Source organism: Sarcophilus harrisii, chromosome 1 (genome assembly GCF_902635505.1).
Source record: "Sarcophilus harrisii chromosome 1, mSarHar1.11, whole genome shotgun sequence".
Lineage (NCBI taxonomy): Eukaryota > Metazoa > Chordata > Mammalia > Dasyuromorphia > Dasyuridae > Sarcophilus > Sarcophilus harrisii.
The window spans coordinates 700,505,343-700,522,158 of record NC_045426.1 but is presented as its reverse complement, the minus strand read 5'-3'; the positions used below and the strand labels follow the sequence as shown (position 1 = coordinate 700,522,158).

General features: G+C 44.2%; 1 protein-coding gene across 9 annotated transcripts in view; it reads right to left on the bottom strand.

The window, feature by feature from the left end:
* Positions 1-16,816, bottom strand: part of ACACB (acetyl-CoA carboxylase beta) — a 117,811-nt gene that overhangs the window by 45,333 nt on the left and 55,662 nt on the right. For all 9 annotated transcript variants that reach the window (XM_031948760.1, XM_031948757.1, XM_031948762.1 and 6 more), the window contains 9 exons: positions 15,682-15,843; positions 15,001-15,164; positions 14,100-14,250; positions 13,725-13,828; positions 11,401-11,482; positions 9,865-10,010; positions 7,999-8,149; positions 2,891-3,025; positions 1,230-1,376 (listed from right to left, as the gene is read on the bottom strand). In XM_031948760.1, coding sequence (XP_031804620.1) covers positions 1,230-1,376; positions 2,891-3,025; positions 7,999-8,149; positions 9,865-10,010; positions 11,401-11,482; positions 13,725-13,828; positions 14,100-14,250; positions 15,001-15,164; positions 15,682-15,843 — 1,242 coding nt within the window. The remainder of the gene's footprint in view (positions 1-1,229; positions 1,377-2,890; positions 3,026-7,998; positions 8,150-9,864; positions 10,011-11,400; positions 11,483-13,724; positions 13,829-14,099; positions 14,251-15,000; positions 15,165-15,681; positions 15,844-16,816) is intronic.

Here is a 16,816-nt window from a genome sequence, read left to right as displayed (position 1 = left end):
TCTGGGGCCAAGCTTGGTAAGATTAATGTCAGTCTACAATGCCCATTATCTCCACTCACATGAATCATCATCTAGATGTATCGGTTCAGACAAGTCATCCTTTCTTCTCCAGATTCTTAACACATGCTATTTCTCATCCCACTGAACTATTCCATCTCTTGCATTCATGGACTAACCTTGTTGAGAAATTTCCTGATTGACATAAAACACTCCCTTCCCCCACCCAGAGTCATTTTGATTTTTATTTCTCACATTACTAGTAATATGCAGCCTTCTTTCAGGTAATTGTTAATCATTTGCAGTTTGGGAGTGGGTGGGGGAAGGGAGTGTTTTATTATCTGTTCTGGAGTGATTTTTGTTTTCCTATGCTTGTTAGTTGCATATAAATATTTATATTGTGGACGTCATGCTCTTTTTTGGATACATCTGACACAAAGGGTTTTTTCTTTCATCCATCACTTTCCTCCTTACCCTAGATACACTAAATTTGGTCATGTTAAAGTTTTAAAATTCCATATAACTGAAGTGATCAACTCTCTTTTGTAAGTAGCTTCTATGGCCTTTGTTTGGTTCAGCATTCGTCCCCTGACACAGTGGTGGGAGCCACCTGGTTTGGTTCTCCTCGACTTCTTTTAATGGTCTGACTTTTAACAACCAAGTCAATGCTCCATTTTGAATAACTTAGCAGGATTTCTATTTGTGTTTTAAACTGAACTCAACTGTGCCATGATACACATGGACCACCTAGAATGGTGGATTCAAAGGGAATTTATAAGTCATAGGGAGAAAACCTGTCCCACAGCTGCCTGGTGGGTCAGGGTTAATGGTGAGGAAATAAAAGAAGCAGTTCTCCAATAGCATGAGAATGTGTGTGACTGTGTGGATGTATATATGTGAGAGTGAGTCTATGTGAATATATATGTGTGATTGAGTGTACTTAAGTATATATGTGTGTGATTATATTGTGTGAGTCTATATGAGTGAGTCTATGTGAAAGCTTGTGTGTGATTGTGTGAATTTAAGGATATATGTGTTGTGTGAGTGTCTATGTTAGAGTGAGTCTATGGGAAAATGTTGTGTAATTGTGTATATTTAAGTATATATGTATAATTGTGTATGAGTCTACATACAAGTGTATGTGTGGGTGTGTGTTTGGGTGGGTGTGTATATAAAATGTATTTTCATCTCTTAATCTGAGTGAGAGCTCAGCAAAAGCCAGCTCTGCTCACCTTGGTGCTGAAAATGGGTTCTGGCAAACAGTAGCCATTCATGACGTTGGTCAGGTTCTCCAGGACATTGTGGAAAACCTGGTGCAGCTTCTCTCCCATGATGGGCAGAGTTTGCTGGCAGGGCAGGTCCCCTGTGTATGGTTCAGCCTGGAGAGAAGTAGAGGGAGAAAAGGTCAGAGGTATGTGACCCAAAAAAGCCCATCTCCTGTTCTACCTGGGCAAGTCACCAACTCCCCTGTAAAATGAGGGAAACGGGCCATATTCCTGCCATTTTATAAATTGCTCAGTGCCATGGGCATTGCAAACTCCACACCTCTCCCCCACCTTAATTTCCTCTTGATTCCCTAAAGATGGGGTCCAGAATGGGGTGAAAATGACTAATAATTCATATAAATCTTCCCTTTTATAAAGGTTTAGTTTTAGTACAACCCAGTGACGGAGCTCACGTGCCTCCAAAAGAGAAATCCATGAATCAACCACCTACTTATCCATTCACTCTGTAATGTTTGCTGATTTGGCACTTCCTGTGGCCCCTCCCCAGGTTCTACAGCTGTGCCGGGGGCACAGAGATGAGTAAGGGAAGCTTCTACATCCGTGTGGCCAATGAGTGGAGCACATGAGCAGGAAGACCCTCTGCATGCATTATTTCAAGAAAGCAAAACCACCACAGCCGTTTAGGAAAGGGGAGCAAGGCAGAAAGTATAACTTGCCCCAAAAGGGAGTGGGCTTCCTTCACTGGAGGGTTTTCAAGCAGAGGTTAAGGGGAGTCCTTGCCAGGGATGTGATGGATGTTTATGTGGGGAGAGGCCACAGGATCTGTGGTCACTGAAACCCAGCTGCTCACTACCCAAATGGCCCTTTTCCTTCCTGAGTCTGTTCCTCCTCTGTAAAATGAAAGTCATGGAGGAGACTGCCTCAATGTCATTGAGAACTCACATCGTTTGCTGGATTCTTGGAGACGATAGTCTCATTCAGCCCTGGGACCAAACCATGGATCCATTTGGTCCCAGTAAATCTCTCCCTTTCAAATAAAATATCAAGGTCTCATCAGGCTCCCCAGCAGATCTTGCTGTTTTATCTTGTTTTGTTTTGTTTTATCCTGACACAGTTTTCTTTTATTATCCTGACTCAGTTTCCCTAAATTATCCTTCCTCGGTTTCTCTGAATTCCTCTGCCTCAATTGTTCTGCTCAAACCTGCAAAAACCACCCTCTCTTTTAATCATCAGAATATTTAATAAGGATAAAAGATCTTATATTTTAGAATATCAGAGTGCCTCTCCCCATCTCAATCTATTAGAATATCAGATAATGTCTTATCAAGATGGCTCTCCCCATCTCCGGGGTACCTCCCCCCGACCCTGTCAGAGTCTCGTTCTACTCTCAGCACCCTGACTCTGCCCCTGCCTCAGTCTACCCCCTGAGTCTGAGCCATGTGTATATATGTCACTGAGAACTCACATCGTTTGCTGGATTCTTGGAGACGATAGTCTCATTCAGCCCTGGGACCAAACCATGGATCCATTTGGTCCCAGTAAATCTCTCCCTTTCAAATAAAATATCAAATACTCTCTAATCTCTATCTTGCCTCAGTTTCCACGGCATTACAACCTGATCCCAGCATCTCTAGGAGCTCCTGAAAACCCCCAGCATCATCACTCACTGCGTGGACTTTAGAAGGATCGTCCAGCTCCAGCCTGGCTATCATACAGCCTGCTTGGAGCACAGCTCCTGGCCGCTTCACGTAGTAGATCCGTCCATCTTCCTGCACACTCAAGGTCATGATCATCTTCATTACCTAGGTTGGGATGGACAAAATGGTAAGGAAAAGAACTCCAGGACCTGTGCATGCAATAAATAGCCCCCCCCCCCGGGACTGGTGACCAGTGATATGGGACAGACTAACACAGAAACCGATTTCTAGGAGGCCCTCAGTGCACACACCCCAGCTGCTGCTGCTTCTATGACCACTCGAATAAAAAACCCTACAAATTAAGATTCAGGGAAACTGATGCCCAAACTAGGGCCTTTCTTTGGGAAACATCATCCTCAGTTTCAGGAAAAAAAATAAGAAGAGCTTTTTTCCCCCTGAAAAATCATGTACAACCTCCATGTCTTCAGAGGAACAGCAAAGATACCAGGAAAAACATGTATGTCTGGAAAAGATGCAAAGTTGAGAGGAGGGCAAGAACAATAGGTAGATAGCAATCCAAAGGCCACAAGAAGAAAGTGGCTTTGTTCTGAGATTCCAAGCTTTCAGAAGTGATTTTTGGCTTTATCTTGACTCAAACCAGACCTCCACAAACCACACACATACACTACTTGCCCCCCTCTTCCAGCTGCCCTTTATATGTTGGCTTCCATCATTTGAATGTAAGTTCCATGAGAAAAAAGAACGTCATCTTTGCTCATAGCCCAGCACTTAGTGTATTATCTGGCAAGTGATAGCAAGTGATTCATAAAGACTTGTTCTGTCTATTTATATATAAAATAAATAGGTAGATGATTAGATATATAAATAGCTATCTAATCATTCATCTATCTAATCATCTATCTATTTATCTATCTAATCTTCCATTCATTTACCTGGATCTATCTATCTGATCATCCATTCATTTAATCATCTATCTATCTATTCATCTAACAATCTATTTAATCACCCATCTGTTTGTCTTTCTATCTATCCATTATATGTATATATCATCTATCCATCATCCATTCATTTATCATCTATACTGCCTCTCATCTCTATCTTTCTCTAGTGGCTCTGGACAATTCTAAGACACAGTCACTGAGAAGGGGGCCGGCCAGCCTTGGCAGAGGAGGCTCCCTCCCTGAGCTTCCTACGCTGATGAAATTACAGGGAAAATATGAAAGACGCAGAGGGAGAGGAGCGGAGGGAAGTAAGTCCGGAAAAGGAAGGAACAAGCCGGACCGTGCAGGGGATGTGCACACGAATTCGACCATGGTCATTTTTAGAGCAGTTCCACAGGACCGGCCCACCAGCCATTTCCTTGTGTATGTATGGCATCCACAGGTCCCATATCCCCCACACCCAGGTCTATGAAGGGGCTGGAGCATTTACACAGGCATTCTAGACAACAGAGTGCCACAGTGTGCCATTTTAAAATATTCTTTCCATTGCTATCATCCATAACTGCTGTATAAATGGGCTTGTTGGTTCTGATCATTCACACAATCTCAAAAGTCCTGGGTTCTAGTCCTAGAACTTACTAGTTACCTACCCCGAGAAGAATACTTAACTACTTGTTCCTATTTCTACATCCATAAAAGGAGGGAGGTGGGCTTGATGGCCTCTAAGCTGCCCACCAGCTCTAAATTTTTGAGCCAAGTGCCATGATTGTTTAGTTCTTCTCTAATTCACATACAAAGCCTTTTTCTTATAGGACATGACGTACGAGAATTATTCTCATATTACAGATTAGGGAATTGAGACTTAAAGGGGTGAGGTGCCCGAAGACCCTCGAATCAGAGAGGATTGGCTAGTCCTGATAAAAACATCAGGGCCAGACTTGTCAAATTTGCAGAGGAGTTCAAGTTGGAGGCAGCTAAGATCCAAGGAGGCCTTGATTGTTGGGAGCATAAGGCTGTCGAATAAAATGGGATTTTAATGATGACTCAAGATTCAGAACTGAAAAGACCCTGGTATTTCCAGATTTTGCAGACAAGGGAGCCAAAGCTTGCAGAGGTTCAGATATGTGCTCAAGGCACATAGTCAGGAACAAAGCAAGATTTAACTCCAGGTCTTCTCATCCCAAATCCATCTTCTTTCTTCCTCATCATACACACTATGGCTCCAAAAAAGCCACTTTACAAAAGGCATCAAGAAGAAAAGCCAGACACAAATCAATTAGAAAATGGCATGGGAGTGAAAACTGAGGAAATGGGGAACAGAGAGAATGGGGCCCAAATAAGGTGATGCATGTGAATCTTGCTGTGTCTAACTGTAGTTCTCCAATACAAGGGAGAATTCTTTGGAAGGGGAAGTTACAGAGATTTTGTTTTTTAAAGTATATCCTTAAAACACTGTAGATAAACCTGGGAGTCTGAGTCAGCCACAAGCTAAAAAGTGAGTCAGCAGGGTGACAAAAAGACCAGTATAAACAGGGGCTGCTGCCTCTGCATTATCATGCTCAGTGGGAGTGACACACTTTCAGAAGGCTGTCAGGACAGTAAAGAACAAGCAGAGGGTGACTGTGGAGCGACTCAGGACTATGCCATATGACGGCCCTTTCAAGGACCTGGGGACATTTGTTTTGTGGGGAGAAGAGATTTGGAGTGGACAAGAGGACTCTCTTCATGACCTTGAAGACTGGTCCGAACAAGAAATAGAGAACATTATGAAATACAAAAATGGATAATTTTGATTACATGAAATTAAAGACTTTGCACAGACAAAACCAATGCAGCCAAGATTCGAAGGGAAGCAGAAAGCTGGGAAACAATTTTTATAGTCAGTGTTTCTGATAAAGGCCTCATTTCTAAAACATATAGAGAATTGATTAAAATTTAAAAGAATTCAAATTTTTCCAATATTGGGGGAAATGGCCAAAGGATATGAACAGACAATTTTCAGATGAAGAAATTAAATCCATTTCTAGTCATATGAAAAAATGCCCAAAATCACTATTGATTAGAAAAATGCAAATTAAGACAATTTTGAGATACCACTTCACTTATATCAGATTGAGTAAAATGACAGGTAAAGACAATGATAAATGTTAGAGGGATGTGAGAAAACTGGAACACCAATGCATTGTTGATGGAGTTGTGAACTGATCCAGTCAATTGGGAGAGTAATTTGGAACTATGCCCAAAGGGCTATCAAACTGTGCATACCCTTTAACCCAGCATTATTCCAAAAAAATCATAAAGAAGGAAAAGAATCCACATGTGCAAAAATGTTTGTAGCAGTTCTTTTTGTGATGGCAGAGAATTGGAAACTGAGTGGATGCCCATCAGCTGGGGAATGGCTGAACAAGCTGTGGTATTTGAATCTAAAGGAATATTATTGTTTTATAAAAAATAATGAGCAGGCTGGTTTCAGAAAAGACTTATAAGAAGTGAAGCTGAATGAAGTGAGCAGAATCAGGAGACCATTATACATAGTAACAGCAATGATAATCAGCTGTGATAACTTAGCTCTTCTCAGCATTACAATGATCCAAGACAATTCCAATAGACTTGGGTGGCCATCTGAAGCCAGAGAGAGAACTATGGAGACTAAATGCCAATTGAAGCATAATATTTTCTTTTTTGGCTGATATCTTTTCAAAAATTTTTAATACACATTACTTTATGAATCATGTTGGGAGAGAAAAACCAGAGCAAAAGGGAAAAACCATGGAGAAATTTTAATAAACAACAGAAAAATGAAGTGAACACAGTATTGTTGATTTACATCCAGTCTCTTTAGTTCTTTTTCTGGATGCAGAGGGCATTTTCTATCCAAAGTCTCCTGGGATTGCTTTGGAGCACTGACCACTGTGAAGGACCAAGTCTCATAGTTGATTGCACATTTTTGCTGTTATTGTGTACAATGTATTCCTGGTTCTGCTTGCTTTGCAAAACACCAGTTCATGTAAATCTTTCCGGGACTTTCTAAAATCAGTTTATTGTTTTTTATAGAACTATAATATCCCATTATCTTCATGTACCACAACTTGTTCAGCCATTCCTCGATTGATAGGCATTTATTCATTTTCTAATTCCCAAAAGGGCTGCTACAAACATTTTTGCATATGTGGGTCCTTTTCCCTCTTTCATGATTTCCTTGGGACACTGGCCTACTGCTGGATTCAAAGGGTATGCAGAGTTTGATAGCCCTTGGGACATAGTTCCAAATTGCTCTCCAGAATGGTTGGATCATCTCACAACTCTACTAACAATGAAAAGTGATGTTTTTACCTTTTTTGTTTTGTTTTCTTTTTTTTAATGTGGTTTTTCCCTTTTGTTCTGACTCAGAAACTTAGAACTCAAATCTTACAAAAATTATGTTGAAGACTATTTTTACATCTAATTGGAGAAAATAAAATATTATTAAATGGAAAAAAGACTGGTCAGGAGGAAGAAGGTTTGAGCGTGCTCTACTCTACGGGGAAGAGAGCAGGGAGCCAACTGAAGCTGAGGACCAGAGCTCTCCAAGAAGGCAATGCACAGCCTCAGGAGGTCTTAGGGTTTCTGTGCCTGAAGGTCAGGTAGCAGAGGCTGGACACCAGCTATCAGAGAAGTGAGAGGTCCTGGGACAACTGCTCAGGGCTGGGGGGGAACCAAAGGGCCTTTCAGAGACTCCCACCTGAAATTCTCTGAGATGTGGAGCCATGGACACATTTAAAAGGATACTGCCATGTTTTTGTAACTTACAAGGAGCCATGGACAGATAACCTTTGTGGCTCAAAGCCCTATAAAGGGAGATGCTACCTACCAAGGAGTGTCTTCATGGGAGGTCAGAGTTACATGATCAGGATGTGGCTGAATTTTGCCTGGGCTCGATATGGAACCGAACTCGGGCATTCTCCTTGGGAGTTCCCATAGAACTCATGGGCTCAAAGCTGAGCTTCAGCCAGGAGAAGCCTGGCCCTTTGGGAAACCATAAAGCTAAGAGGCAGCTTCAGGGCAATGAACTGCTCTGTGACCTCAACCCCAACAGGAACACTCGCCCCAAGAAGGGCCAGACAGGGCCCAAGGACCACAGGTTCCAAGAACAGCCCTCCCCCCAAAATGGACACAGCCCTTTGGTATTGTGGGTACCTCCATTTCTGCATAGGTGGTTCCGGTGGTCAGATGGCCTCCATCCTCCACTAAGTACTGTACCAGTTTTCCCGCAGAGGGAGATCTCAGGATGGTGGGATCATTCTCCTTCTCAAACACACATGTCTTATTGCCAATGGTGATCCGGTAACTGGTGGAGACAAGGAAGGAGGTGGGAATGGGTTTGCAATCAGCCAAGGATGCGTCCAAAAGAAAGCCTTGGCTCATAATTATCCCCCAATAAGTTTATCTATTTCGCCGTTAGTCCAAATCAAATTGAATCCCAAAAACTTCTGCCCCTTGAAAGCACCTGCCACATCTAGACCAGGGCTTCTTCAACTTTTCCCACCCGTGACCCCTTTTCATCCAAGAAATTTTTAGGCAACTCTGGGTATGGAGATATATAGAATGGGTGTGCAAATCAAACATTTACTGATATTACTAATAATAAATCATAATTTTGCGACCCTTACATTCAGTTACATGAGTCCATGTGGGTAAGCAAGCTCCAGTTTAAGAAGTTTTGGTCTACTGGCCATCCTCAGCAATGAGATCAACCAAATCATTTCCAATGGAACAGTAATGAACTGAACCAGCTACGCCCAGCGAAAGAACTCTGGGAGATGACTAAAAACCATTACATAGAATTCCCAATCCCTGTATTTTTGCCCACTTGCATTTTTGATTTCCTTCACAGGCTAATTGTACAATATTTCAGAGTCTGATTCTTTTTGTACAGCAAAATAATGGTTTGGTTATGTATACTTATTGTGTATCTAATTTATATTTTAATATATTTAACATCTACTGGTCATCTTGCCATCTGGGGGAGGGGGTGGGGGAAAGAGGAGGAAAATTGGAACATGAGGTTTGGCAATTGTTAATGCTGTAAAGTTACCCATACATATAACCTGTAAATAAAAGGCTATTAAATAAATTAATTAATTAATTTTTAAAAAAAAATTAGAAAAGTTCCCAGAAGTGACCTGGGACTTTCCTCATTTAAAAAAAAAAGAAGTAGTAGTAGTTTTGGTCTAGATACAGATGGCAGCCTAGGCTTGGTGCCTCCTAACAATGAAGGCTGCCTCAAAGTGGGTTGGGAGGGGACTGCAGGATCCCCATCTGGATCCATCTGGATCCCTCCCAATCCTGAGAGTCAGACCCAAAGCCCCAACATCAAGGCAGGCCCTGGGGGCTCTGGAACCTCTGGCTGGCTCTTGGAAGGCTCTTGTCTCCTTCCCTTTCAGGTGCTACCAAAAACTGTGGCCTGAGTGGGAGGCAGGGATCTGAGATGGGACATCTGCGCTTGGTTCTGAGCACAAGGGGGCTTAATGCCTGTGAAATGGACAGGACATCGATGAGAGGCAGAGGATGGGGATGAAGCTCAAAATGCTTCCCTCTCCCAAGAGTCAGAATGTCTACACAGCCCCAATGTTCAGGATGTTAAGCAGCAACATGAAAGGAAGGAGTGGAGCAGTGGAGCACCCTGGTTAGGACCCAGAGGCCCTGAAATCGAGGGCAGCAGGGAAGTCCCTCATGTCTTTCTAATTCCCAGTCTCCCACCCACAATCATGAAGTTCAAACTAGACTCAAGTGAGAGCAGGCAGAGTAACTGCTATTTGAGTGGTGGCCACATAGGGAACAAGTTAAAGATCAGGGGAAGGAGCCACTTCCTCTCTCCAGCAGGATTGTAAGCTGCAGTCTGATTGATCCACCAGGAAGGGTCCCTGCATCCCCCACAGAAGGCAGGCTCTGGCCTTTTCTCTGCTAAAGAAGTGTTCACGGTGTCTTTGAACCTGAACTCCTAGGAGACACCCTCCCCCACCCCCACCCATGTAGCATCCAGGGACCATCCTGGTGACTGACCTGTCGATTTCTTCCTTCATGTACGTGGTGTAGCTATTACCATCATAGGACAGCAGCAGCCCGCCATCATTGAGCCTGTGGGCATCTATTTCGATGTGACAGTTGTTCATGATGAGAACAAACATGGTCAGGGATTGTCGGGCAACCTGGAGAGACAGGGCGTTCTCATTGGGCAGCAGCACCTACCATCTTCCATCCCCAAGAAACCTTTGTGGGGATGGGTACCCCAGGGTCAGAGCTGACTTTTAGAAGGCCTCCTGGCTCTGACCACTGAGTCTTCTGCTCTGACTCATTCACAAAGGGATGAGGGGTCCCCAACCTTTGCCCCCTGCTTGGTGGCCAGAGAAGACCTGCTGCAGTCCAAGGTTGGAGAGCTGCAGTAGATTTCCCATCCCTATTTCTACTTGTGTCGTGGCCAAAGATAACTGAGCCCTGACCCCCAGTTGGATTCAGAGGCATCAGCAACAGCCTTAAACTAAAGAGAGAGAACCCAGAATAAAGGACATGGGACTGGGCAATCTTGAGCTCTTGAACCAGTGCCATTACAACCAATAGACCATCCATATTCTGGTGCTCACTCCAAGAGGATTCCTGCCATTCTAGACCAGATCTCTTGCTCTCTCAGCATCAGAACCCCAGAATCTGAGGGACAGAAGGGTCTATGGAACCATTTAGAAAAATCCTTTCTACCCCATGCCCAAGAGGGCTTGTCCAACCTGCCGACATAGTCCTTGTCAGTTCCAAATAACTGGCCTTATAATCTACGGCAGAGTTCATGACATGCTGAGGCAGCCCCCTGAACTCTCAGGATTTTCTTTTCATTACAAAGCTTTTTCTTACCCAGACTGCTTTGCTACTTCCACCCCCTTGCTCCTGGTTCTGGACTCTAAGGCCAAGTGAAACAAACTTAATCTACTTTCTATGTGTCAATCCAGCAGATACTCGGCACATGTCCCTTCTCCAATCTAACCATCCCTTCTGCTTTCAACAGATACTCATGAGGGTTTCACGGGCCTTTGCCGGCCTGCCCTCCCTAACAGGGACTGAACAAAAGCCAAGAAGATCCTGGAAAAGGAGAAGAGATTTGCTTTCTTTTTTAAAAAATCCCAAAGGGGAGACTTATTAAAAAGTCCCCGGAAGGCAGGCTGCAGCTGGAAGAGGTCTGTAAAATGGAGAGAGAGATGAAAAAATAAAGAGAATGAATTAAGGACTTCTCCAAGCTCCAAGGGGAGCTAAGACGTAGGATGCAGCGTGGGGGGTTCAAAGACCAACGCCAAGCCTCCTTCTGCTAGACAGCTGCCCCACAGGCCGAGCCAGGATGCTACATGGGACACAGGCCTTGGGCAGTGTGCCTCCCACACACCAAAGCACTGGTTGAGTACTTTCACTGAAGAAATACACCACAAGACAGCACAGGCTGTTCCCGTGGCCCAGTTCTTTCTCACAGTCCTGTTTTTAGGGCGCCATGGCAGAATTCAGCTTTCAGATTCACTCTAGTGTCAGGATAGGGTGTGGGGGGAAGGAGGTGATCTTTACCTTAAGGATATACTTCACCCCTCCATAGATCAGCTCCACATCCACGATGTTCAGCAGAGAGTCTGCTGGAAGAACCTGGCCCCTGTAAGACAGACAGAGACCTTTCAGAAGGGGCTGGTTTTTCAGCTCCTTCAAAACCAATGGGGCCATGTCTTGGCCAAGACTTGTTCCAGTGTTCTAATGGGGACAGCAGCGCCACTGAGATTTCTGCACAAGGGGTGTGGGAGTGTGTGTGTGTGTGTGTGTGTGTGTGTGTGTGTGTGTGTGAAATGCATTCACCACAGGGATGGGAGAAGACTTTCCGGGACCCCAGTTTATCACATTTGCTAAGTAACCATCCTCCAGGTAACATATTCTGGGAAAGTGAACACTTGGGCTTTCCAAGGAACCAGTGGGATGAACTTTGGTTTCCTTATCATTCAGTTACCTTTGAGCTAATAACGAAGGGATAAAACAGCCTTTCCTGGTCTTTTGATTTGATAATGGCTTAAAAGGAAATAGAATAAGCAAGAATTCTGTGTGTGTGAGCAGGTGTGAGCACCCTTGTATCTGTTCCAAGCGCCAGCACTCACCAATTTATAACGGAATGAGGACATAAAAGAATTTAGAAAGTTTCTCTCTGCCTTTATTAGAGACCCTGGCAATCCCCCAGTCCTTTGACATCACGCCGAGAGTTCAAAGTCACCATTCTGCCCTTAACGGCAGACGGCCTTTTCTCACAAACAATATCCTGTTTCGTTCACTCGGTCATCAGGGCTTTCATGGAAGCATCAGGGAAACAGGAAACCTGTGAAAACTCACAGCTCTGAGGAGTCCAAAGATCAAGGTCTGAGTCGAAACTTGACCCCTTATTAACCGAGTGACTGTGGAGGTTTTACGGAGCCACTCCAAGCCTCAGTTTCCTCCCCTGTAAAATGTCCTGCATGTCTAGTATTTCCAGCTTTCCTGAGCTACTCTGACGGAAGAGCTTTGTCAACAACAAAGTGCCAAGAAACTTGGCCTATCATTTAACTAAACTTAATTACACAGTATGTTTGGGGAGAGAGACAAAATAAATAAGATGGGGGAGGGAAAGAGCTTCCAGGTAAGAGAAGCCCAGGTGAGACACTGAGAGGTGGGAGCAGCCTTAGCAACCATGGAGGCTGAGGGCGTCCTTTTACAGAGGAACAAGAGGATGCTCAGAGAGGACCAGAACAGCTCCAACTGGGAGAGTAGATGAGGGAAACTAAGGCCAAGAGAAGGGAAAAGATCAGTGAGCAGTAGCACTGAGATTTAAACCCCAGTTCTACAACTCCCAGGGCAATGCACTTATTTATAGATAGATAGGTAACTTTATGTATATATGGCAATGTATTTATATGGAGAGACGGATATATTTGTATCTATTTCTATATGACAATGTATATATACAGAGATATTTGTATCTATATGTGTCAATGTATTTATAAAGAGGTAGATATATTTATATCTATATTTGTCCAATGTATTTCTATAAAGAGGTAGATACATTTATATCTATTTATATATATCAATGTATTTATAGAGGGAAGTAGATATGAGTAGATATATTTGTATCTATCTATATATATATATCAATGTATTTATAAAGACAGGTAAATATATTTGTATCTATTTATATATGTCAATGTATTTCTAGAGAGTAGATAAATTTGTATCTATATATGAATGTATTTATAGAGAGGTAGATATATTTGTATCTATACATAGCAGTGTATTTATATTGTGGACATATCTATTTATATCAAGCAATGTCTTTATATATGTGCATATATGTATGTATGAGTATATAAAGTTATATGTGTGTATATATGTATGTATATACATATATATGCAGATTTATATATAGACATGTGTATGTGTATATATGTATGCATGAGTATATTGTGTGTATATAAACATATTCATGCATACATATATTTATAGTGTATTGTACACCTATGTGTTTGTGTATATATACACATATACATTTTTATATATGCAGATAGATACATTGCTATAATACATAAATATATAAATTTATCTATGTAAATACATATACATACACCCATATAATTATATATAAATATATTGCAATATATCCATCTCTTTACATATATCTATCTATATAAATACATATCTACATACATGTGTATATACATACATAAATGCACACACCCACACCAGTGCATGCGCGCGCGCTCTCTCTCTCTCTCTCTCTCTCTCTCTCTCTCTCTCTCTCACACACACACACACACACACACACACACACACACACAGGCAAGAGGAAGCACTCAGGTCTAGTAACGAGCGAGCACGCTCTCTACCTTTCCAATGAATGAAGGAAGTCAGTCATGCAGGTCCTGAACAAGGCGTCTGCAACGTTCAAGGCTCCACAGACCACCCCAAGCATGATGTCAGGTTTCTCAGCCTAGGAGAGAACGACTTTTCAGTGCTTTGCGGGAAGGGCTCCCCAGATTATAAGAGCTGGGGAATGAGAGGGGGTCTCGGTGGCTGGGAGTCCAGCCCCTCTGTGGAAGGATTATACATCTAACCTCCCCAACAAGTGATGGCCAGCCAGCCTCTGCATGGGGACCAGCAGGGATGGGAGCTCACTACCTCTCCAGGATTCTGGGAGGATGAACAGAGGCCTTGGGCCCCAGAGGAGGCTCCCGAAGAAGCAGGGTGCACCTGCACCTCACCTGTACCCTCTCAGCAATGAGGTGATCCAGCCAGCCCGTGTCGATGTCATTGCTCTGGAAGCTCTCTGTCTCCAGCAGGTTAACGAGATACTCCACTGTGGTCCTGAAATCTCCTCGGATCGACAGCTCCTTCAGGGCCACCACCATGTTCCTTAGAAACACACATTTCCCAAGTCAGCACAATCCTCTTAATATCTGCTCACTGAGCCTCCCAGCTCGAGGGTGTCACTTCACTACCTAGAATGATCGGTGCCAGCTGAAAGAGGCCTTATCACAGATCTGGAGCTGGAAGGGACCTTGGGGACCACTGAATCCCACCCATTCATTTTACAGAGGAGGCAACTGAGGCAGGCTGAAGTTAAGCAACTTTTCTAGACATAGACAGCAAGTATCTGAGGCAGGATTTGAATGTGGGGTTTTCTGGAGTCTAGTGCTCTCCCCAAAGGCCCCACAGATGCTCTAGAAGCATCTTAAGATATCCCTTTGTCCTCCGCCCATAATGCAGCAAACTAAAATAGCGAGCTATGGGCTCCTGTCCTCTCCTCCCTTCTCCCACTGACTATTTCTGAGTATTATACAAAAAGCATATTCTTCATTAGAAAGAAAGGAGGAAGAAGACAGGAGAAGAAGAAAAAAAGACAAAAAAGAGGAAGAGGAGAAAGAAGAGAAGGAAGAAGAGCAGGAGGAAGAGACGGAAGAGGAGGGAGAAGAGGAGGGGGAAAAGAGGAAGAGGAGGAAGGGGAATAGAAAGAGGAGGAAAAGGAGGAAGAGAGGGGAAGGAGGAAGAGAAGAGGATGAGAAGGAGGAGGGGGAAAGAGGAAGAGAAGGAGGAAGAAGAAGAGAAGAATAAGGACAACCAAGAGAGAAGAGAAGGGCACGGGGCACAGCAAGGGGTACTGACGAGACAGCTTCTTCTCGGTTCTCTCCCCAGGAGAAGCAGTGACCAAACTGGGAGTCGGCAAACTCATGCAGGCCCCCAGCGGCCGCCACGCTGAAGTAGCCCCATACGTTCTTGCTACTGCGGAAATTCAGCTCCTGGACGGTCCCAGAACTTGGCTTAAAACCCTGGAGGCAGAAGGAAAAAAACTGACTAAGGAAGGGGTCGGGACAAAAACTTAAACTCATTCCCAGCAGGCTGTGCCAGGCGCACGAGCCATTTAACAGAGCTGCTGGCAGATGCCCCTTAATTGGGCTGGAAGGCTTGGCTAGAGCTGTGAGGCTCACACCCCGGAGGGAGGCCTGCCTGCTCAGGGGTCGGCCCCTGGCCAGCACAGCCCAGTCTCTAAGCAGGGACAATGCAGGACGAGAACAGTTTGGTGTCAGGAGAGCCCTGGATTTGGATCCGCTCAAGATGTAGCAGCTCTGTCCCTAAGGAGACCTATCTACCATTAAACTCCTGATCCTCAGTTTCTATAAAATTTGGAGAATTATTAGCAGCACCTGTTCTGGATAACTGGGACAAGAGGAAAGGGAACGAGACCACATACATCATAAAGCGCTTTATAAGTCCGCAGAGAAGTGTAAGTACATGTTTTCCCCCTCCTCTGGGCCTCAGTTTCCCCACATTTTCAGCCCCTCTTGCCTCATCTGGATTTTCGCTGGTGATCCTGGCGGCGATCACGTGGCCTCTGGGAATAGGTGGATTGATGGGGTTTTCAAAGGAAATGGGCGTGACGCCCCATGGCGACTCTCCATACAGGATCCGAATGTCCTTCAGCCTGTTCAGAGGCACTCCCATGGCAATCTGCAGAGGAAGGAGAAAGGTTTGCCCATTAGCCTCTATAGTGCTCAAATAGGCACGTCCATCTCTGGACCCACGGGTTAGACAGGCACAGAGCCTGGGAAGCAGGAGGCCCCAAGTTTAAATCCTTCCTCAGATGCTAGCAGAGCTGTGCAATCTTGAGAAAATCATATCCCTCTCCTTTTGGGCAGACAGTAAGAGCGCCCAGCCTACGTGACTGTTGGCGAGCATGAGGAGGAGGAGGAGAGAGCCAGCAACTACACGGTTAAAGAAAAACCGAGCAAAAGTCAGTCTCTACCCTTAAAGAGCTGGACAAACCCAAACCAGCCGATACAAAACTTAGGTAAATGTGGGATGATACAATCGTCTAAAATGCACCCAGTACCTCACGAGGGCCAGGGCACAGAGATCCAGATCAGGGACACGCTCTCCGCCTGGAAGAGCTCCTGGTTCACAAATGCTAAATCGGACCTGGCGATCCAGTGGGAGAACTGGGGGACCCAAGGGGCTTGGAGGCCAAGGAAATCCTTAAGGAGAAAGTGGGACGTGGAGGAAAATCATCTTAGCTCTTTGGGGGGATTTTAAAAATTATTATTGTAGCTTTTTATTGGCAAAATATACGCATGGGTAATTTTTCAACATTGACCTTGCAAACACTTCTGTTCCAACTTTTCCCCTCCTTCCCTCCACCCCCTCCCCTAGATGGCAGGCAGTTGGGGGGATTTTTTTAACCTAACCAAGCTCACTTAGGACTCAAGGCCAGCAGGGCCACTTAATGCTAGACAGATTATTCCCCAAAGAAATTCACCATGGGCAGCAGCTCGCCTTCACTGATCACCGACACTGATGATTTGTAAGCTGCATCGCACTTGCTTGGAGGAATAAGTGGGCATTTAACAAGCAAAAGTTTCTGTATGTCAAATGTTATGGTGTTTAGTGTTGGGGATAAAAGCGGGCATTTATTGAGCACTTATTG